Here is a 24,826-nt window from a genome sequence, read left to right as displayed (position 1 = left end):
TTGCAATTACCGGGGAAATGGTATTGAGCAAATTGTTGGGGCTGCAGGCTGACAAATCCCAGGTCTGGTTGGATTTCACCCTAAGTGGCTAGTGAGATAGTTGATGCATTGGTTTTAATTCTCCAAAATTCCCAAGATTCAGGGAAGGTTCCATGAAATTGGAAAATAGCAAATATAACTCCTTTATTCAAAAAGGGAGACAGAAAGTAGGAAACTCCAGGCCAGTTAGCCTAACATCCGTCATAGGGAAAATGTTAGAAGCTATTATTAAAGATGTTACAGCAGGGCACTTGGAAAAATTCAAGAAAGTCAGGCAGAGTCAACATTTTGTGAAAAGGAAATCATGTTTAACTAATTTATTGGATTTCTTTGACGGAGTCATGTGTGCTGTGGGTAATGGGGAACCAGTGGATGTACTGTACTTAGATTTCCAAAAGGCATTTGATAAGATGCCACATCAAAGGTTACTGTGGAAAATAAAAGCTCATGGCGCAGGGGGTAACATATTGGCATGGGTAGAAGATTAGCTAGCTAACAGGGAGCAGAGAGTTGGCATAAATGGGTCTTTTTCTGGTTGGCAGGATGTGACAAGTGGTGTGCCACAGGGATCAGTGCTGGGGTCTCAACTTTTTACAATTTATATAAAGGATGGAGGAACCGAAGGAAAGGTTGCTAAATTTGCTGAAGACACAAAGAAAGGTAGGAAAGTAAATTGTGAAGAGGACGTAAGGTGGCTTACAAAGGGACATAGATAGGTAAGTGTCATAGAGTTATACAGCACAGAAACAGGCCCTTTGGCCCATGATGTCCGTGCCGACTATCAAGCACCTATATATTCTAACCCCATTTTCCAGCACTTGGCCCGTAGCCCTGTATGCTATGGCGTTTCAAGCGCTCATCTAAATACTTATTAAATGCTTGGTTGTTTTTCAGATTGGAGGAAGATCTGTAGCGGAGCTCCCCAGGGTCAGTGTTGGGACACTTAATCTTATTGATAATATATTAATGACCTAGACTGTGGTGTGCAGGGCTTGATTTCTAAATTTGCAGATGATACGAAGATTGGAAGCATCTTCAACTGTGATGGGGATAGTCTTGAACTTCAAAAGAACATAGACATAATGATGGATTAGGCAGACAAGTGGCAGATGATGTTCAATACAGAGAAGTGTGAGGTGATTCATTTTGGCAGGAAGAATATGGAGAGACAGTATAAAATAAAAGGGAGAAACTCTAAAGGAGGTGCAGGGACAAAGTGTACATGTACATAAGTCACTGATGCTGGCAGGGCATGTAGAGAAAACAGTTAATAAAACATATGGTATCCTAGATTTTATTAATAAGGGCATTGAGTACAAGAGTAAGGAAGTCATGTTAAATTGTATAAACACTAGTTAGACCTCATCTGAAGTACTGCGTCCCATTCTGGGAAACATACTTATGGATGTGAAGGCATTCGAGAGAGTACAGACGAGAGTGCCAGTCAGAGTAGAAATAGCAGGATATATCGGATGAATACGTGGCTGAAGGGATGGTATGAAGGGGAGGGTTTCAGACTCCTGGGGCATTGGGACCGGTTCTGGGGGAGATAGGACCAGTACAAACTGGACGGGTTACACCTGGGCAGGACCGGGACTAATGTTCTAGGGGGAACATTTGCTAGAGTGGTTTGGGAGGGTTTAAACTAAAATGGCAGGGGGATGGGGACCTATGCAAGAAGTCAGAGGAAGGGGAATCAAAGACAAGAACAAAAGACAGAAAGCAGAATAAGAAAAGTGATAGTCAGAGAAATCAAGGGCAAGAATCAAACAGGGCCTCAGTGAAAAATAGTGGGAACAGGACAAATAATGTTAAAAAGACAAGCCTTAAAGCTTTGTGCCTTAACGCGAGGAGCATTCGCAATAAAGTGGATGAATTAACCGCGCAAATAGATGTAAACAGGTATGATATATAAACATGGCTGCAGGGTGACCGGGGATGGGAACTGAGCATCCAGGGGTATTCAGTATTTAGGAAGGACAGGCAAAAAGGAAAAGGTGGTGGAGTTGCCTTGCTGGTTAAAAAGGAATTTAACGCAATAGCGAGGAAAGATATTAGTTCCGACGATGTAGAATCTGTATGGGTAGAGCTGAGAAACACTAAGGGGCAAAAATTGTTAGTGGGGGTTGTATATAGACCCCCAAACTGAAGTGGTGATGTTGGGAATGGAATTAAACAGGAAATTAGAGATGCTTGTAATAAAGGAACATCTGTAATTATGTGTGACTTTAATATGCATATAGATTGGGCAAATCAAATTAGTAACAATACCGTAGAGGAGGAATTCCTGGAGTGTACATGGGATGTTTTTCTGGACCAATACATTGAGGAACCAACTAGAGAACAGGCCATCCTCGGCTGGGTATTGTGTAATGAGAAAGGAATAATTGGCAATCTAGTTGTGAGAGGCCCCTTGGGGATGAGCGACCATAATATGATAGAATTCTTCATCAAGATGGAGAGTGACGTAGTTGATTCTGAGACTTGGGTCCTGAATCTTAATAAAGGAAACTACAATGGTATGAGGCACGAGTTGGCTATGATGGATTGGGAAACATTAATTAAAGGGATGACGGTGGATAGGCAATGGCAAACATTCAAAGAGTGCATGGGTGAACTGCAACAATTGTTTATTCCTGTCTGGCGCAAAAGTAAAACAGGAAAGGTGGCCAAACCATGGCTCACAAGGAAAATTAGAGATAGTATTAGATGCAAGGAAGAGGCATACAAATTAGCCAGAAAAAACAACAGACCTGAGGATCGGGAGCAGTTTAGAATTCAGCAAAGGATGACCAAGGGATTGATTAAGAAGGGGAAAATAGATTACGAGAGTAAGCTTGCAGGGAACATAAAAACTGACTGTAAAAGTTTCTATAGGTATGTGAAGAGAAAAAGATTGGTGAAGACAAATGTAGGTCCTTTACAGTCAGAAACAGGGGAATTTATAATGGGGAACAAAGAAATAGCTGACCAACTAAATACATACTTTGGTTCTGTCTTCACAAAGGAGGACACCAATAACATACCAGAAATGTTGGGGAACACAGGGTTTAGTGAGAGGGAGGAACTGAAAGAAATCAGTATTAGTAGGGAAATGGTGTTGGGGAAATTGATGGGATTGAAGGCCGACAAATCCCCGGGGCCTGATAATCTACATCACAGAGTACTTAAGGAAGTGGCCCTAGAAATAGTGGATGCATTGGTGGTCATCTTCCAAGATTCTAGAGACTCTGGAACAGTTCCTACAAATTGGAGGGTAGCTAATGTAACCCCAATATTTAAAAAGGGAGGCAGAGAGAAAACAGGGAATTATAGACCAGTCAGCCTGACGTCGGTAGTGGGGAAAAGAGTCCATTATAAAAGATTTAATAGCTGAGCACATGGAAAACAGTGGCAGAATCGGACAGAGTCAGGATTTATGAAAGGGAAATCATGCTTGACAAATCTACTGGAATTTTTCGAGGATGTAACTGGTAGAGTTGATGAGGGGAAGCCAGTGGATGCTGGAAAGTAGCCAGTGGATGTAGTTTATTTGGACTTTCAGAAGGCTTTCGACAAAGTCCCACATAAGAGATTGGCGTGTAAAATTAAAGCGCATGGGATTGGGGGTAGTGTATTGAGATGGATCGGAAACAGGTTGGCAGACAGGAAACAAAGAGTAGGAATAAATGGGTCTTTTTCCGAATGGCAGGCAATGACTAGTGGGGTACCGCAGGGATCGGTGCTGGGACCCCAGTTATTCACAATATATATTAATGATTTAGATGAGGGAATTAAATGTAATATCTCCAAATTTGCAGATGACACAAAGCTTGGTGGGAGGGTGAGCTGTGAGGAGAATGCTGAGATGCTTCAGTGTGATTTGGACAAGCTGAGTGAGTGGGCAAATGCATGGCAGATGCAGTATAATGTGGATAAATGTGAGATTATCCATTTTGGTAGCAAAAAGGCGGATTATTATCTGAATGGCTATAAATTGAGAGAGGGGAATGTGCAACGAGACCTGGATGTCCTTGTACACCAGTCGCTGAAGGTAAGCATGCAGGTGCAGCAGGCGGTAAAGAAGGCAAATGGCCTTCATAGCCAGAGGATTCAAGTACAGGAACAGGGATGTCTTGCTGCAATTGTACAGGGCCTTGGTGAGACCACACCTGGAATATTGTGTGCAGTTTTGGTCTCCTTATCTGAAGAAGGATGTACTTGCTATAGAGGGAGTGCAGCGAAGGTTTACCGACTGATTCCTGGGATGGCAGGACTGACATATGAGGAGAGATTGAGTCGATTAGGATTATATTCGCTGGAGTTCAGAAGAATGAGGAGGGATCTCATAGAAACCTATAAAATTCTAACAGGACTGGACAGGGTAGATGCAGGAAGGGTGTTCCCGATGGTGGGGGAGTCCAGAACCAGGTGTCACAGTCTGAGGATATGGGGTAGACCATTTAGGACTGAGATGAGGAGAAATTTCTTCACCCAGAGAGTGGTGAGCCTGTGGAATTCGTTACCACAGAAAGTAGTTGAGACCAAAACATTGTATGTTTTCAATAAGGAGTTGGATATAGCTCTTGGGGTGAAAGGGATCAAAGGGTATGGGCAGAAAGCAGGAGCAGGCTATTGAGTTGGAAGGAACAGCCATGATCATAATGAATGGCGGAGCAGGCTCAAAGGGCCGAATGGCCTACTCCTGCTGCTAGTTTCTATGTTTCTATGAGATTCACAAGAATGATTCCAGGGAAAAACAATTGTAGGTATGAGAATAGATTGGAGAGGTTGGGTCTGTTTTCCTTGGAGAAAAGAAGGCTGAGAGGAGACCTGATAGACGTGTTCAAGATCCTGAGGGGTATGGACAAGGTAAATCGTGAGAAACTGTTCCCGCTCAATAGTACATCAAGAACTAGAGGGCACAGATTCAAAATAATGGGCAAAAGGAGTAGAAATGATGTGAGGAAAAAAATTTTCACCCAGAGGGTGATTGGAGTCAGGAGCCAACTTCCTGAAAGGAAGGTGCAGGCGGGTTCGATCGAGGTATTCAAAAGGGAATTGGATTGCTATCTGAAAAGAATGAATGAATGCAAGGTTACAGGGATAAGGCAGAGGAGTGGGATTAGGTAGAATGCTCTTTCAGCAAGCAGACTCGATGGGCCAAATGGCCTCCTTCTGCACTGTAAAGATCCTATGGTTTATAACGTCCTTTAGGGAAGGAAATCTGCCATCCTTATCCTCTCTGGCCTACATGTGACTCCAGACCCACAGCAATGTGGTTGACTCTGAAATGGCCCAGCAAGGGCAATTAGAGATGGGCAACAAATGCTGACCTTGCCAGTGATGCCCACATCCATGAAATAATAAAGAAAATATCTTAGACGAACCTCATTTATTTAGCTTTTATTCAATGATTATTGGTAGTTACATCAAGTAGTTTAATGAGTATACTTCAAATATAGTTTATCTCGTTAAGCTACAAAATTAATACATGACTTACATGTTCTTGGTTCTAGTTTAAACTACTGCCCTAGTTTAGGGGAAAAAACCCTGATCATCTGATGATTATCTCATTTTTGTTTGTGAGACCTTGCTGTGTACTTATTGGCTGACACATTTTCTACATTATAACAGCGGCTATGCTTCAAAAGCACTTCACTGGCTGTAAAACACTTTGGGACATCCTGTGGTTATGTCTTCTTCTCTCTTCCCTTACCACACCTTCCATGTTATCTGGAGTCAGTAGGGTGTGAAGAGACTACTGCCAGTTTTAGACGTGCAGTTCCAAGGCCACAAGATATCCCTGAGCATTGTGCCAAGTGTATCATCTATCTGATGCTGGATGGTATTCCATCGAGACTAGGCCTGGTTCAGACTAACCAAATTGATCGAGTGTCTGTGTCTTTGAAGCTGGAGCTTGAACTTGAATATGCTCAGCCCAAAGACATCAATACCATTTAGACTACACAGCAATTGAGTGACATTAATTGCTCCCAAGTAACAAATATGACTTTAAAAGGAATAATGAATATGCAATCTTGAGTCAGTGGAGGAGGACAAGCGAACAGAGAACTATGGATTTTCCATTACCAGTAGAGCACCAACCATCTTCATGAAGCCAGCAAGAGTGGTTACATTTATACACAAACAGCATTTCCATCACTGTTCCTGGATCAGCAAAAATGAAACACAGTCTGTTCAACACAGAGGGTTATGTTGATAGCGTTATATGAGAAAGGGTTAGAGGAAGCACATGCAGAGTATGGGCCTTTTGAGCCAAATGGTCTGTTTGTGCTGCAAATACTGTGTAACACCTTCTGAAAATAACACCTCAATAAAAATGCTTTTATAGTCGCCTGGATCTGCCACATTCTCATGGGTCCCATTCAGTCCACTGAAAGATAACCTTTTCTAACTGAAGAAAAGCTTGGGAGACAGCCATTCCTTAGTTCATTCCCCATGGCAATGCCTTGACCTATCAGAATTTGGTTCAAACTTGAACAAAACCTTGGCATTAAACGGTTCTCTGCTGCATTCTCCATGCCAACACCTCTATCAATCAGAATCTACTTGCCAACCAATCAGTACTCTCTTCTCATGCAGTTATGATGATCCCAGCTGTTATTACCCCTGAAAAGCCTTATCCCAGGGTGAAACCCAGCTTGATAGATCCTGACTTTTATTTGTTTGTTAGATACAGGAAGAGGGGCTGCTGAACAGAGTCACCGGAGTCAGCTAATGAACTTCCAACAAAAGAATAAAGCATTTATTGAACAAGAAAAGATGAACTATCTTACAATACTTCTTCGCCCACAACTATACCTTTGCAGATATATAAAGATTTGTAAGGATAACACAAATTACAAAAGATATCTTATACTCTAATGTTCACAGACCATGTAAACCAATAGGCATCCTGTGATCAGACACACCATACTCAAACCAAATGACAGATGCCACCTCAATCAGATGCTATGGATCTCTCATCAACTCCCTCCAGACGCTTATCCCACCATGAGCCAACCAGCCTCACTGAACCCTGTCTTTCACACAAGGGTTTCCAATCTCCACTCCCTAAGAACTCACTTTGGAATCTTCTCCCAAACCGATGCTTTCTCTCAGACGTCTTCCACAAGGATCCATCTCCAGGGTTTCGAATTCTCCTTCCGATGTTCCTCTTCCCTGGGTCACCACATGCATTCAAGCTGTCTTCCACACACTCTCTCATTGTCAACAGTACACCACTGCTTCACATGCCCATAAGCAAAGAGTTACAGTCCTTCGGCCATCTCTTTGGACCTTCTTGCCTCTTGCAAGCTGTTCTCGCTTTAAATCTGCTTTCTGCAGCTTTTGTCTCTTTGAATCTGAAGCTTGGAGCCTTTCTCTCTGCCCCTCACTCTTAACTTCACTTAATAGGACCTTTTCCCAGGTTCCTGTCCTTCCTTTGACGAGACAGTTTGCTAGGGACTTCCTCCTGTTCCACTCCCCTGGATTTTAGGGTCTTTTCTTTATCTCAGGACTGGCTATCTGTTCCTTTTACTCCAGTCTCTTCTGGCAGCCACTTTCAAAACCAACTGAACTCAAACAGCTTCCAAATCAAACTGTTTCTAATTTTTTGTGTGTGTGTCTGTGGGAGGGACCTGCCTCTCTAGACCCCTGTTGCTCGGCAACAGCCCAGTTTCTCTACTCTTGTTTGTTTAACTTAGCTGCAACAGTCGTAAAACACTCAGTAGAAATGCAGGCACCTTTTAAAGTGAAACTAAAACTCAATTTGACTTTTCTTAAAGCAGAGTTACAGAAATACAAATAAAACTTAAACATTAAAGCTAAAACTCATTCCCAACACCCACAAATACAAATATAACTTACTTAAACTATCTCTGTTTCCTAACACAGCATAAATTGTTGTTCCCTTTTCTGTTGGTTTATCGTGCAAGTGTAAGATGAAAAACTTTGATAGCATGTCTCTTTTTTCACCAATACTCAAGTTCTGTACTACCAAACAACTATTGAAAGATAACTGTTCATACTGTCATTGCTAGAAAACCCATTTTTTGGACCTGCATCGTGGATATCCAATGTACCCTACAATGTGTTAACATTTGAAAAATGAAACATACGTGAGACAGCATGTTAAAACGTTTCTGTAAGCATAAATCAGAACTCTCAATGGCCTAGTTAACAAAATGCAAGCTTTTCCTAGTCATAAAAGTTTGAAGTACACACACACACTAATAAATAACCCAGCAATATTTTAAGTCAAGATTGATTTTTCCTGCTTTGGTTAATTAAACCTTTCCTATTAACTGTAGGAGGAGGATGAGCCTTCAATGTTCATGTTGCACAAAGGGGACTATAAAGAAGCACAGTTATCATGAGTTTTTGGTTTACAAGTCTTGCAAAGCAAGCCAATTTGGAAAAATAACGATGTACCAGATGGCTTTAAGATACCTGAGTCCAAGTGAGGAGAGAGAGGGCGTAAAGCTGGAACATTAAACGAAAATACAAGAATAGGATGAGGGGGGGGTCACAGGTTCAAATCAGTGAAAAGAAAACAAAGGCAAAATACTGCGGATGTTGGAAATCTGAAATGAGAACAGGAAATGCTGGAAATACTCAGCATATATGGACAGAGAAAGAGAATTAATGTTTCAGATTGATAGCATTTTATACTTGAAACATGAACTCTGTTTCTCTCTCCACAGACGCTGCCTGACCTGCTGAGTGTTTCTATTTTTTTTAATTCTTCCATGGGATTTGGACATTGCTTGTTGTCCATCCCTAATTGCCCTTGAACAGAGTAGCTTGCCATGCCATTTCAGAGGGCATTTAAGAGTCAACCACATTGCTGTGGGTCTGGATTCACATGTAGGTGAGTCCAGGTTAGGAAGACAGGTTTCCTTCCCTAAAGGGCATTAGTGAACCAGATGGATTTTTAAACAATCGATGATAGTTTCATGGTCAGATTTTATTAATTAAATTTAAACTCCACTAACTGGTATGGTGGGATTTGAACCAGCATTACCCAGGGCCTCTGGATTACTAGTCCAGTAATGTTACCACTACACCGCCATCCCTCCCAATTGTATTACAGTAAAAGGAAAATCGAGGACTAATATCAGGGAATGGTTCTTCAAACAAAGAACGACCAGATAGGCTCCCAGACAGAGTAAAAGAACTTGGATTAGTACTTGGGCCTATGATGTTATTGCTATTACAGAGACTTGGTTGAAGGATGGACAGGATTGGCAGATAAACGTTCAAGGATTTAAATGTTTCAGGCAGGATAGAGAGGGATGTAGAAGAGGTGGGGGAGTTGCACTGCTGGTTAAGGAGAATATCACAGCTGTACGACAGGAGGACACCTTGGAGGGCTCATGTAGCGAGGCAATATGGGTAGAGCTCCGGAATAGGAAGGGTGCAGTCACAATGTTGGGGGTTTACTATAGGCCTCCCAATTGCCGGCAGGAGATTGAGGAACAGTGATGTAGGGAGATTTTGGAAAGATGTAAAAGCAATAGGGTTGTTGTGGTGGGTGATTTTAACTTTCCCTATATTGACTGGGAATCACTTAGTGCTAGGGGTTTGGATGGTGCAGAATTTGTAAGGTGCATCCAGGAGGGCTTCCTGAGACAATATGTAGATAGTCCAACTAAGGAAGGGGCAATACTGGTATTAGGGGAAGAACCCGACCAGGCAGTCGAAGTTTCAGTCGGAGAGCATTCCGGGAAAAGTGACCATAATTCAGTAAGTTTCAAGGTACTGGTGGATAAGGATAACAGGAGTCCTCGGGTTAAGGTGCTTAATTGGGGGAAGGCTAGTTATAACAATATTAGGCAGGAACTGAGGAATCTAGACTGGAGGCGGATGTTTGAGGGCAAATCAACAACTGACATGTGGGGTGCTTTCAAACGTCAGTTGATAAGAATTCAGGACTGGCATGTTTCTGCTAGGATGAAGGATAATTATGGCAAGTTTCAGGAACCTTGGATAACGAAGGATATTGTGAGATTAGTCAAAAAGAAAAGGGAAGCATTCGTAAGGGCTAGAAGGCTGGGAACAGATGAAGCCCATGGAGAATATAAAGAAAGTAAGAAACTTAAGCAAGGAGTCAGGAGGGATAAAAGGGGTCATGAAAAGTCATTGGCAACCAGGATTAAGGAAAATCCCAAGGCCTTTTACACATATGTAAAAAGCAAGAGGGTAGCCAGGGAAAGAGTAGGCCCACTCATGGACAGAGGTGTGTGAAGCCAGAAGAAATGGGAGAGGTACTAAATGTGTACTTCTCATCAGTATTCACCAAATAGGACTTAGCGGTCGATTTGCCTAGGGAAGAGTGTGTAAACAGCCTGGATCATGTTGAGATCAAAAAAGAGGTATTAGGCCTCTTGAAGAATATTAAGGTGGATAAGTCCCCAGGGCCAGATGGGATCTACCCCAGAGTACTGAGGGAGGCAAGGGAGGAGATTGCTGGGGCCTTGACAGAAATCTTTGTATCCTCACTGGCTACGGGTGAGGTCCCAGAGGACTGGAAAATGGCCAATGTTGTTCCATTGTTTAAGAAGGGTAGCAGGGATAATCCAGGAAATTACAGGCAGGTGAGCCTTACGTCAGTGGTAGGGAAATTATTGGAGAAGATTCTTCGTGACAGGATTTACTACCATTTGGAAGCAAATGGGCGTATTAGTGAGAGGCAGCATGGTTTTGCGAAGGGGAGGTCGTGTCTCACTAACTTGATCGAGTTTTTCGAGGAAGTGACAAAGATGATCGACAATGGAAGGGCAGTGGATGTTATCTACATGGATTTCAGTAAGGCCTTTGACAAGATCCCTCATGGCAGACTGGTACAGAAGGTAAAGTCACACGGGATCAGAGGTGAGCTGGCAAGATGGACACAGAATTGGCTTGGTCATAGAAGACAGAGGGTAGCAGTAGAAGGGTGCTTTTCTGAATGGAGAGCTGTGACTAGTGGTGTTCCGCAGGGATCAGTGCTGGGACCTTTGCTGTTTGTAGTATACATAAATGATTTGGAGGAAAATGTAACTGGGCTAATTAGTAAGTTTGCAGACGACACTAAGGTTGGAGGAGTTGCAGTTAGTGAAGAGGACTGTCAAAGGATACAACGGGATATAGATCGGTTGGAGACTTGGGTGGAGAAATGGCAGGTGGAGTTTAATCCGGACAAATGCGAGGTAATGCATTTTGGAATGTCTAATACAGGTAGGAATTATACAGTAAATGGCAGAACCCTTAAGTCCAACGACGGGCAGAGGGATCTGGGTGTGCAGGTCCACAGGTCACTGAAAGTGGCAACACAGGTGGATAAGGTAGTCAGGAAGGCATATGGCATGCTTGCCTTCATCGGCAGGGGTATTGAGTACAAAAGCTGGGGAGTCATGCTGCAGCTGTATAGAACCTTGGTTAGACCACACTTGGAATATTGCATGCAATTCTGGTCGCCACATTACCAGAAGGATATGGAGGCGTTGGAGAGGGTGCAGAGGAGGTTTACCAGGATGCTGCCTGGTCTGGAGGTTATTAGCTATGAGGAGAGGTTGGAGAAACTCGGATTGTTCTCACTACAGCAACGGAGATTGAGGGGCGACTTGATAGAAATTTACAAAATTATGAGTGGCATGGACAGAGTAGATAGTCAGAAGCTTTTTCCCAGGGTGGAAGAGTCAATTACTAGGGGACATAGATTTAAGGTGAGAGGAGAAAACTTTAGAGGAGATGTGCAGGGCAAGTTTTTTTACGCAGAGGGTAGTGAGTGTCTGGAATTCGCTGCCAGAGGTGGTGGTGGAAGCAGGTACGATAGTGGTGTTTAAGAGGCAGCTTGACAAATACATGAATAGGATGGGAATAGAGGGATATGGACCCCGGAAGTGCAAAATATTTCAGTTTGACGGGCAATATGATCGGCGGAGGCTTGGAGGGCCGAAGGGCCTGTTCCTGTGCTGTACTTTTCTTTGTTCTTTTGAATGTATTTCACTCATTTAAAAATAAATATAGATGCTCAAAGGACCAATATTTCTTACATTAACGGTGACTATACGTCAAAAGTTCTTGAGACATCCTGAAGTTGTGAAAGGTTGTCTTTAGAATCTTTCTGGATCAGTGAATTAAAATGGTCAAATCGAAATCCTCATCAATAATTATCTCACAACTTTGAGCAACAGAGAGTGAGGCAGACAAGGAGGATGTTTTTTTTGTTAATCAACGTTTCATCAGTACTTAATTGAGCATTTTGCTGCTTACAACACATGCATTTTTTAATTTGCTCATGGGATATCAGCGTCGCAGACAAGGCCAGCATGTATTGGCCATCCATAATTGCTCTCACAAAGCTGATAGTGAACCACCTTAATGAACTGCTCCAACAACACTCAAGAAGCTCAACACCATCCAGAACAAAGCAGCCCACTTGATTGTTTAAGGTGATGGATGGGGAGCCATTCACATCCTCTGCCATCAGCACAGTAACAGCAACGTTTACCATCCACACTGTGGGTGTGCCTACAACAGATGGACTGCAGTAGTTCAAGAAGGCAGCTCACCACCACTTCTCACAAACAATTAGGGATGGGCAACAAATGCTGGCCTTGCCAGCAGTGCTCACATCCAATAAAGAATAAAAAAAAGTCCACAGTGCTGTTGGGGAGTGAGCTCCAAGATTCTGACCCAGCGACAGTCAAGGAATAGAGATATATTGCCAAGTCAAGATGATTTATGCCTTGGAGGGGAACTTGGAGCTGGTGGTGTTCCCACCTGTCTGCTGCCCTTGGATCTTCTAGCTGGTAGAGGGCTGCAGGTTTGGAAAGTGTTGTCAAAGCAGCCTTGACAAGTTGCTGCAGTGCATCTTGTTGATGTTATACACTGCTACCGCTGCACCGCTGGCAGAGTGGGTGAATATTTAAGGTGGTGAAAGGAATGCTGATCAACAGGCGGCTTTGTCCTGGATGGTGTCAAGCTTCATGAGTGTCGTTGCAGCTGCACTCATCCAGGCAAGTGGAGAATATACCATCACACTCCTGACTTGTGCCTTGTAGATGGTGGACAGGCTTTGGGGATTCAGAAGGCCAGTTACCCACCACAGGATTCCTAGCCTCTGACCTGCTCGTGTCACCACAGTATTTATACGGCTAGTCCAGTTCAGTTTCTGGTCAATGGTAACCCCAAGGATGTTGATGGTGGGGTTTCAGCAATGATAATGCTATTGAGTGTCAAGGGGAGATGATTAGATTCTCTCTTGTTGGAAACTCATTGCCTGGCACATGTATGGCGTGAATCTTACTTGTCATTTAGCAAGCCAAGCCTGAATGTTGTCCAAGTTTTGCTGCATATAGGCACAGACTGCATCACTATCTGAGGAGTTGCAAATGGTACTAAACACTGTGCAATCATCAGCGAATATCCCTACTTCTGACCTTAGGATGCTACCTTGAGGAATTCCTGCAGCAATGTCCTGGGACTGAGATGATTGGCCTCGAACAACCACAACCTGTTGCTTTCTGCTAGGTATGACTCCAATCAGTGGAGAGGTAACCCCATCAGTCAAATGTTGCCTTGATGTCAAGGGCAATTACTCTCACCTCAGCACTGGAATTCAGCTCTTTTGTCCATGTTTGGACCAAAGCGGTAATGAGGTTTGGTACTGAGCAGGCCTGATGGAGCCGAAACTGAGCACATCACTCCTGGCATAGATTGGGTGCCCAGGTCCCCTAACATTCCCCAAAAATACCCCTCAACACAATTTTGGCAAACAACCCTTACTATACAGGCAAGATTTCATTTTCTTGCCCAGCTGAGGTATGCATTTTTTTTTGCAATCCTTTTTATGGAACACTAATCCAAGTTCTCAACCTGAATATTCAAGTGGTTCAGATGAACATTAAAGGACCCACAGTATTATTCAAAGCTGAGCAGAGGGGTCCTCAGTATCCCAGGCAAAATCTCTCCATGCTGCCACCATCACCAAAACCAGATTAACTTGTCATGGAATCTCTTTATTGTTTATGGAAATTTGCTATATACAAAATGGCTGCCCCAATGAGTCAATTTCTCTGAGGTAATAGGGCTGGCTAGAATTTCAAGTCTCTCTTTGTTTATTCATCTGGAACAGTTGGCACAGAATCTTAATAGTCTGCAGAGAGAGGGATAGAGCAAAAGAGCGAGACAGAGCACTTCAATTTCACTTCAAAGTACAGCATTGACTGTAAAGTGCTTTGGGACATCCAGACGTCATGAAAGGCACTGCATAAATGAAAGTTTAGTTGGGTCAGATTGGAGCCCAAGTTCCACGGTGTAATAACATATTTAAGGGCCTCATCAGGCCAATCTTTATTCTTAAACATTTCCCATCTCCAGTTGTGCTGCCTTTTTCAGTAAAAAATAGTCCCTCCACTTTCTTTTAGCAAATCACATACTTAGCCTCGCCACGAGGTTGGTGCAAGTGATCCATTGCTTTAAACACCGGAGAGAAGTCCAGAGATTTTCAATGTTTTTGCTATACAAATTAAGAACCACGCACAAACGAGAACTGGAAAGGTGTGGACCTGGTTAGGGTACCCACAATAAATTGGGAAGGGTGATGGAGAATGATGGAATTTTAAAAAAAATGTTATTTAATGCTTAAGCCCCAATAATAACCTACCTCTTTAATCAAGCTTTTGGTCACATGTTCTAATGTCGCTCTCTTTAGCTCACTGTCAATTTTTGGTCTGCTACTGTTCCTGTAAAGTGCCTTGAGATGTTTTACTGTATTAAAGGTGTGATATAAATGCAAGTTGTTGTTGTAAAATCTTATTCCTCCCTATTTGTATTAGTTTTTCATGTGTAAAAATGTCAAGCTCACAATTTACCCCTCCCCCTCCCATCTGCTCCATTTCCATAAAAACCATCAACTATTAGAGATGCCATCTGCTGCATTCTAATAAATTGGTGCATTCCCAGCAATAATATAGGTTAGGTGCTGACAAAGGGGAGTGATTCACTGCTACTCTTCCATTCCATTTCAGGTACAAGGGTTCCAACTGTAAGAAAATCTCTTGAGTGGTTGAAGCAACATCAGGAAACAGGAGATCTTTTCTTTTGCTGCCAATTGTCTCTCTTTCTTCCCCTTCCTTGGGACAGGCATAGTTACCGAGCCCCATCAGAGTAACAATCCCGGGTTCCGGGAGTGAGGGTATCACAAGTCCATCTTTACTCAACATTCACATATGTGCATACACAACCCATATGGGCATCAGGCAAAGGCCTGCTGATGCCCAATAGTTAGGGACCAGAACCAGGACCCCTGGCTAAATTTACCTCCCATCCGTAACTCATTGGCAACAAGACACCCTTAACCAGTTGAGATCAGCTAACTGAGTTCAGACCAAGGATCATACTTTATAATTCAGCACATTCAGCCATCAAGATCACCAGAGGCTAGGATTTCTGTCAGCAAATTCAATTGATTTGGATAAGTATCTGCAGAAAATTTTGATAGAAGTGAATGAAAGATACTTAAGAATATGATATTTTATAGGAACTAGAATTCCTATAAATATAGAACTAGTCAAAGGGACAATAAATGGTCCTAACAACCACTGGGCGATCTCAAAGTTAAAGTAAACAGTATCACTTTTTCTTACTAGGTGAACAGAAGTTTTAGAAAGAATTCTTACATTTTTCAGTGATTTCTTAAATGAATACATTAAGACAACTACAACAAAAGCTTTACACTTGCACATATCCACCACGGTTTATTTGATATTGCTTTCATCTTAAGAAGGAAGTGCATGGGTTCAAGTCCCACTCCAGGGACTGAGCACAAAAATCAAGGCTGAAACTCCAGTGCAGTGCTGAAGGAGTGCTGAACTGTCAGAGGTGCCTTTTTCAGATGAGATGTTGAACTGAGGACTCGTCCACTCCCTAAAGTGGACGGCAAAGATTTTGTTGTACTACTTCAAAGGAGGTAGTGGCGGTGAGGTGGGGGGGGGGGGGAATGGAGGGGAGGAGTTAATCCCAATGCCCTGGCCAATACCCATCCCTCAGTCAACATCATGAAAACAGATGATCTGGTCATTGCTGTTTTAGGACCTTGCTGTGTGTAAACTGGCTGCTGTATTTTCTACATCACAACAGTCACTGTACTTCAAAAGCACTTAATTGGTTTTGGATATCCAGCGCTTGTGAAAGGTGCTATATAAATGCAAGTCTTTCCCTCAAATAGACAGGATATATTGGCACAATGCCAATATTTTAAGTTGGTAATTTATTTGCTATGTAAAAATAATTGAGACATAACTCTATGAAGTTACAATGTTCATGGATTGCATGAAAAGTATGCTCACTACATTCAGCCAGAACACAACAGTAATGTCATGACACACTGTACTGTTCAACTGAAGTGTTACAAATTATTCAGGCCAGTGCTTCTTTATACTGACAACTTTCTCTACTTGTTCCTCCTCAGCTGCAAAGATGTCATCCTATTCCACTCTGCCCCCTCTTGCAGCATCACTATTAAAATCAAAACTTAATGCACCATTTCTTACTCCAAATTCTTTGTTGCGATCGCAACTCATCTTGGTCAGTCTTTCCTCCTCTAATCTTCTTAAAACCTAAACATGTTATCACATCTACTCTTTTAAACTTGTGTGGTGTGGTCCTCTTCTGAAGTCTCAAAGTCCTGCATTACAGTTCGTAGCCTTGAGCACTATCTTTACATACTATAGGAAGTAAAATTACATTGGTCTTTGCCTCCCAGTTCTTCAGCAGTTTTTGTTTTGTTAGGCAAGGGTGTTGATAGCTCAGGAACCAAGACACGAAAATTGAGTTAAGATACAGGTCACTCATGATCTAACTGAATGGCAGAACTGGCTAGCAGGGGGGCTGAATGGCCTCCTGCTCTGAAGTCCTGACGTTCCAGAGTGCGTTTCACAGATGCTCCTGTGGCCAACACCTAGCCATTCTTCATAAGTAAACCTAGACAGTAAATGTATTTGACCAAGAGGGAAAGAGGCATCACATCTGAACTTGACTTCTCCGAACGTCCATCCTGTGGAATGTTGGGAGCAGGGGTGGGGGGAGCTGGTCATTGGATAGTATCTTGGAGCAGGAACTAAGGCTAAGTTTTTCCAGTCCTGACTCAGGGGTACTACATTGGCCTACTAGTGCAGTGCACTCCACATTCTCACAATCCTGTCCGACAAGATCGTCTTCCTCAAATTATTATTATCCCGAAAATGCTGGAAATACTCAGCATGTCTGGCAGCATCTGTGTAGAGAGAAACAGAGTTAACGTTTCAGGTTGATGATCTATGATCACAAATGGAAGATCATCAACATGAAACGTTAACTCAGTTTCTGTCTCCACTGGTGCTGTCCTGCTGAGTATTTCCAGCAATTTCAGCTTTTATGTCAGATTTCCAATATCAACAGTTTTTTTCCTTTTTTGGAAAAAATAGCCAGCTTTGATTAACTTCAATTGCAAAGCATATGTCATCTCATATCTAACCAAATCAATTTCCTATATTTTAAATACTTCAAATCAGAACACCCCTTAGCCTTATCTCCAGGTTATCCATTGTACTTCAGTCCCTTCAACCCTATTATCACTCTGGTTGATCATTTTCACCAGTCCTTCATAAAGATGGGGTGCCCAACACTAACCAACGAGGTCCACAAACACCCTATATAGCAGAATGTCCACTTCCTCGCTTTTATGTTGCGATGAAGCCTGCCACCTTCTTGGTTTTTTAAGATTATCTTTTGCACCACAGGCTACCTTTAGTGACAGAAACATGGACCCCTGAATCCCTTTGATCATGCTTCCCATCACCAGCATTTTCTTTCTCAAGATTTCACGCCATTGCTTGGGTCTGAAAAGCTATTTTTGTGATGTGGCAGAATTTCACCCAGGAAGTTTGTACATCTTGCAGATATATCTTAACATTTATGGTAACCCAGTTTGAAGAGAAATGCCATTTGCTTTGACAATTTAAAATGCCTGCTCAGAGAAAGGCAGTGTTACATATTAGATTATGTAGCATAGGTTATGGTGAATCAAAGTCACAGTGGATACCAGGGATTTACATTCTCTCTTCAATGGCATTCTGGGGGATGGGGGTGGGGGGGGGAATTCATCATAGTAACTGGTGTTACTGTTCCTTTGATCAGCATTGATTGACATCCCTATCTTCAAAGAAATTAAAAAGTATAAAATTCATGAATCCTTCAACAGCCAGCCGTTCTGGCACAGTTACCAAAATATATTCGGGAACACAGTGAATATTAGAGCCAATATGTTCTACCTCAGCTCGGAGGACACACCTCAAGGCTACGTTCTACATATTAAGCAACAAGACAAGTTCACCCAAGAAACCGGAAGAAAAAGTGGGGAAGAGGTATTATTGGGTTGGTCCATCTAAAAACGGAGATGTGAGAAGGATAAAATAGACAGTTTGTGGACAGTTTCTACAACTTTCATTTGCCTTTATTGTAACGTGCAGTATTCCTTTAGTGCTTTAGATTCCTCATTAGTAAATAAATTGGATTAACAGTGCTCAGGTCCTCAGTGTGCTGGTTTCTACCTTGCAGATTGAATAGCAACATAGTGAGAATACTCTGCAATTTCAAGTGCAGCACGTTGCTGCTAAATGGGGTAATTATTAGCTCTGGGCTATTCAATCCGTATATTGCCAGTTCTTAACAGACACAGCCCGCTCAAGTAGAAATTATTACAACCATTAGAATGCAGTGTTTAAGAAGCTTAAACCGTTACACTTTTATTATTTTTATGGTGTCACTTCTGGTGATGTAAGGAAGATGGGAGTATTACATGCATGTTACTGAGCTCTGGAATACCCTCCTTACATGTCGGCACCTCTCTACCATGCTTTCCTCCTTCAAGGCACTTCTTAAAACCGGCTTCTTTGAACAAATTTTTGGCCATCTGATCAATATCTCTCTCTGTGGCTCGGTGTCATATTTTATCGTGTAGCCGTCCCATGAAGCACCTTTTACCAATTTTATTTTTGAATAATTACAGCAGGTTCAGGAAGCCTAGTTCAATCCTCTGCCTAAACAGTTTGAATTTGTCTCACATCAGATGCTTTCCAGTCCATCTCTGGAAACCTGGCTGCCATTACCAAGGCCTTAGGGACATAGGAACAGGAGTAGGCCATTCGGCCCATTGAGCCTGCCCCACCATTCAATTAGATCATGGCTGACCATCTACTCCAAAACCCACGCGATATCCATACCCCTGATGTCATTAGTCTCCAGAAATCTATTGATTTCTGTCTTGAACATGTTCAATGATTGAGCCTCCACAGCCTACTGGGGTAGAGAATTCCAAAGGTTTCTCCTCATCTCAGTATTAAGTAACCTACCCCTTATCCTAAAAGCCTGGTTTCAGACTCTTCATCCAGGGAAAATGTCTTATCCACATCGACCCTGTCACGCCCTGTAAGAATTTAGTGAGTTTCAATGAGGTCACTCCTCATTCTTCAAAATATTAGGGAATACAGACCCAGTCTCCTCAATCTCTCCTCAAGTGACAATCTCGCCATCCCAGGGATTAATCTGGTAAACCTTTGTTGCACTTCCTCTATGGCAAGTATATCCTTCCTTAGATAAGGGGACAAAATGGTGCACAATACTCCAGGTGAGGTCTCACCAAGGCTCTACATAACTGCAGCAAGACATCCTTACTCCTGTACTCAAATCCCCTCATGATGAAGGCCAACATGCCATTTGCCTTCCTAACTGCTTGCTGCACTTGCATGTTAGTTTTTAGTGACTCATGAACACGGGTACCGAGGTCCCATTGGACACCTGCACTTCCCAACCTCTCACCATTTAAGAAACATTCTGCCTTTGTTTTTTCAACCAAAGTGAATAACTTCACACTTATTCACATTATTTTCCATCTACCACATTCTAGCCCATTCACTGAGCCCGTCCAAATCCTCTTGAAGCCTCCTTGAATCCTTCTCAACTTAGGTTCCCACCTAGTTTGGTGTCATCAGCAAGTTTGGAGATACTACAATTGGTCCCCACATTGTGGTACCCCACAAGTAACAACCTGCCATCCCGAGAATGATCTGTTTATTCCTACTCTCTGCTTTCAGTCTGTTAACAAGTTCCCAATCCATACTATATTTCCTCCAATCACATGCACTCTAATTTTATTTACTAACCTCGTGTATGGGGCCTTATCAAAAGCCTTCTGAAAATCCAAATACACTGCATCCACTGGTTCTCCTCTATCTATGCCAGAAGTAATATCCTCAAAAACTCCAAGTATGTCAAACATGATTTCCCTTTCATAAATCCATCTTGACTCTGCCCAATGTCACCATTCTTTTCTAAATACCCAGTTATCACATCTTTTATAATAGATTCCAACAATTACCCTTCTACAGACATCAAATTAACAGATCAATAGTTCTCCATTCTCCCTCCTCCTTCCTTCTTATATAGTGGGGTTACATTTGCTACTTTCCAGTTCAGAGGAACCTCTCCAGGATCTATAGAATTTTGAATGATAACCAGTAATGCATCCACTGTCCCTTTAGCCACCTCCTTCAATGCTCTGGGGTGAAGCTCATTTGGTCCAAGGGATTTAACAACCTTTGATCCAGTTAACTTTTTAAATACTGCCTTTTTACTCATACTAATTTCTTTTAGTTCAAGTGCCTTGGTCGCCTTCTACTCTTTTTCTCTCCCTGCAAAGCAAACCTTGTTTTACAAGTTGCAGCAAGCTGTGATGTTTACAGAACAGAGCAAGAGCCACGCCCTGAGCTCTGCTGTTGAAGCGTAGGCTTTGAGCTTGCAGGCAAGGGGTTCTGGCATCAGGGTCCGCTAATGGTACGCAAGTGCGATGACGGCATGAAGGAATCCACGCCAAAATACAATGCTGCGCTGATCTCTGTGGTTGAAACGGCCTTCGATTTTTTTGTCTTGCCGGCTCAGGGTAAAACTGTTAATGCACCCAAATCGCCTTCAAATTCTACTCAAACCGTTGCTCTCCTGATGTGAGAGCTGTGAACTGATCACAGCAGCACTTCAGGTAGGGCTTCTGACCTGAATTGTCATTTTCACCTGTTGATCAATGCTGTTGGCTGACCACTGCTGCCACCATGTTATATTATCTCTTTCTAGATTAATATAAATAAAGTCGAACGACAAGCAGAGAGGTTGAACACAGAGTTTCACTGGAGACTTGCTGTTGCTTAAGTTTACACATGCTAACAGACTGTGCAAGGGAACTGAATCACGTGATATTGCAACCCTTCCTGTAATGACATACATCTTAGCATAAACATATATTTAAATGACTATATTTAGGATACTAAAAAATGCACTGTGAAAATATACTTGAGAAGGATTGATTGCAAAAATGTAATCAAAACTAAATCTCTGAAAATTAGGTTTGTATGAATAGTTTTGCATGAATCATTATAACTCAACAATGCTCAGAATTTGGCTTTTAACAAAATAACAGAGTACGTCATTCCCCTCACCCCAATGACAGGACTCTGGCCTTTGTGGGACAAAAAATCCCTGGCTCAGGTGTCAGCCATTGCTCAGTTTGAGGCACTCTCACTTCAGAGTCAAAAGGTTGTAGGTTCGAGTTCCGCCCCCAGGAACTTGAGCACAAAAAACCCAGCTGACACTCCAGTGCTATACTGAGGGAAAGCTGCACTTTCCGGGGTGGCATCTTTCAGATGAAACGTTAAACTGAGACCTCATCTGTCCTCTCTGGCAGATGTAAAAGATGCCACAACACTATTCTGAAGAAAATGGGGCCTCGCCTCAGTGTCCTGGCCAATACTTATCCCTCAATCAACATCTCTAAAACAGATCATTGCTGTTTGCGGGAGCTTCCTGTGCTCATGTTGGCTACCATGTTTCCTACTTTACAAAAGTAACTACATTTCAAAAGACAGTACAGAAGGGATGTCTTGGATTTCTGGGGCATTGGGGCTGGTTCTGCTCGGAGGGGTGGGGTGGGGGGCAGTGTGTGGGTGGGTGGAACCTGTACATACCAACTGGGTTACACCATAAACCGGACCAGGATCAATATCCTTTTAGGGCAATATACCAGTTCTGTGAGACGGAGTTTAAACTGATTTTAGAGGGGATGGAAATCAGAATACAGCATTAGAAAGGAGAAACTAGGTGCACAAAGGATTGGCACAGATAGATAGCATTTGAGTAAGAAATAGTAAGGAATTATCTGGGGTCAGGGTAAGAGGGAATAGAGGAAAATCTGTCAGGTTTATAGTGCATCTATGTAAATGCAAAAAGTGTGGTAAATAAGGTTGGTGAACTGGAAGCACAAATAGGCACATGAGAATATTAAGAAAGGGGGTGGAACTGGTTAATAAATATTCCTGGATCCAAGGTATACAGGGAAGATAGAGAAGTAAAGAAAGGAGGAGGGGTTACAGTGCTGATTAAGGAGAATATTACCGTGCTGTAGTGAAAGGATGTCCCAGGAGGGTCAAGCACAGAATCTGTTTGGTTAGAATTAAGAAATAATAGCAGTACCATTACACCACTGGGTGTACTCCACAGGCCACCAACTAGTGGGAAAGATATAAAGGAACAAATTTGCAAGGAATATTCAGGGGACAGGGGTGGGAGGGAGTGATGGCGTAGTGGTATTGTTGCTGGACTAGTAATCCAGAGACCCAGGGTAATGCTCTGGGGACCCGGGTTCGAATCCCGCAGACGGGACAATCACAGTGCAGAAGAGGCCCTTCGGCCCATCAAGTCTGCACCGACACGTGAGAAACACCTGACCTACCGACCTAATCCCATTTACCAGCACTTGGCCCATAGCCTTGAATGTTATGACGTGCCAAGTGCTCATCCAGGTACTTTTAAAGAATGAGGGGCAACCCACCTCCACCACCCTCCCAGGCAGTGCATTCCAGACCATCACCACCCTCTGGGTAAAAAAAGCTTTTCCTCACATCCCCCCAAAACCTCCTGCCCCTCACCTTGAACTTCTGCCCCCTTGTGACTGACCCTTCAACTAAGGGGAACAGTTGCTCCCTATCCACCTTGTCCATGCCACTCAAAATCTTGTACAGGTCACTCCTCAGTCTTCTCTGCTCCAACGAAAACAACCCAAGTCTCTCCAACCACTCTTCATAACCTAAATGTTTCATCCCAGGCAACATCCTGGTGAATCTCCTCTGCATCCCCTCCAGTGCAATCACATCCTTCCTATAATGCGACCAGAACTGCACACACTACTCCAGCTGTGGCCTCACCAAGATTCTATACAACTCCAACATGACCTCCCTACTTTTGTAATCTATGCCTCGATTGATAAAGGCAAGTGTCCCATATGCCTTTTTCACCACCCCACTAACATGCCCCTCTGCCTTCAGAGATCTATGGACATACACTCCAAGGTCCCTTTGTTCCTCAGAACTTCCTAGTGCCATGCCATTCATTGAATACTTCCTTATCAAATTACTCCTTCCAAAGTGTATCACCTCACACTTTTCACGGTTAAATTCCATCTGCCACTTATCTGCCCATTTGACCATCCCGTCTATATCTTCCTGTAGCCCAAGACACTCAACCTCAGTTAACCACTCGGTCAATCTTTGTGTCATCCGCAAACTTACTAATCCTACCCCCCACAGTCATCTATGTCGTTTATATAAATGACAAATAATAGGGGACCAAGCACAGATCCCTGTGGTATGCAACTGGACACTGGCTTCCAGTCACTAAAGCATCCTTCTGTCATCACCCTCTGCCTCCTACAACTAAGCCAATTTTTTGAATCCACCTTATCAAATTACCCTGTATCCTATGTGCATTTGCCTTCTTTATAAGTCTCCCATGTGGGACCTTGTCAAAGGCTTTGCTGAAATCCATATAAACGACATCAACTGCACTACCCTCATCTACACACCTGGTCACCTCCTCAAAAAATTCAATCAAATTTGTTAGGCATGACCTCCCTCTGACAAAGCCATGCTGACTATCCCTGATCAAACCTTGCCTCTCCAAGTGGAGATAGATACTCTCCTTCAGAAATTTCTCCAATAGTTTCCCTACCACTAACGTGAGACTCACTGGCCTGTAGTTCCCTGGCTTATCTCTACAACCCTTCTTAAATAGCGGAACCACATTAGCTGTTCTCCAGTCCTCTGGCACCTCCCCCGTGGCCAAAGAGTAATTAAAAATTCAGGTCAGAGCCCCTGCGACCTCCTCCCTTGCCTCCCTCAGCAGTCTGGGACACACATAATCCGGACATGGAGGTTTGTCCACTTTTAAGCCTGCCAACACCTCCAATACCTTGTCACTCCCTATTTCAATTTGCTCAAGAACCTTGCGGTCTCTCTCCCCAAGTTCAATACCGTCATCCTCATTCTCTTGGGTGAAGACGGATGTGAAGTATTCATTCAAAACTCCAGTGAAGTCCTCTGGCTCCACCCATAGATTGCCCCCTTGGTCTCTTATGGGCCCTACTCTTTCCCTGGTTATCCTCTTCCAATTGATATACTTATAGAATATCTTGGGATTTTCCCTACTTTGAATAAGTTCAATGGCCCAGAATTTGAATTTAATAAAAAATCTGGAATTAAAAGTCTGATGATGACCATGAAACGATTGTCATAAAAACCCACCTGGTTCACTAATGTCCTTTAAGGAAGGAAATCTGTCGTCCTTACCTGGTCTGGCCTACATGTGACTCCAGACCCACAGCAATGTGGTTGGCTCTTAAATGCCCTCTAAACAAGAGCAATAAATACTGGCCCAGCCAGTGACGCCCACCTCCCAT

At 42.9% G+C, this 24,826-nt stretch overlaps 1 protein-coding gene across 3 annotated transcripts in view; it reads right to left on the bottom strand.

The window, feature by feature from the left end:
• arhgap39 (Rho GTPase activating protein 39) overlaps nt 1-24,826 on the bottom strand; it is a 519,668-nt gene that overhangs the window by 445,712 nt on the left and 49,130 nt on the right. For 2 of the 3 annotated variants that reach the window (XM_078536320.1, XM_078536324.1), the window contains exon 2: nt 15,331-15,492. The exons of the other annotated variant lie outside the window; for it this stretch is intronic. In XM_078536320.1, the coding sequence (XP_078392446.1) occupies nt 15,331-15,348 (18 nt within the window). In that variant the 5' untranslated portion in view covers nt 15,349-15,492. The remainder of the gene's footprint in view (nt 1-15,330; nt 15,493-24,826) is intronic. 3 annotated transcript variants of the gene reach the window in all.

Source organism: Cetorhinus maximus, chromosome 3 (assembly GCF_964194155.1).
Source record: "Cetorhinus maximus chromosome 3, sCetMax3.hap1.1, whole genome shotgun sequence".
Lineage (NCBI taxonomy): Eukaryota > Metazoa > Chordata > Chondrichthyes > Lamniformes > Cetorhinidae > Cetorhinus > Cetorhinus maximus.
The sequence above is the reverse complement of the archived record's forward strand: the minus strand, read 5'-3'. Positions and strand labels throughout refer to the sequence as shown.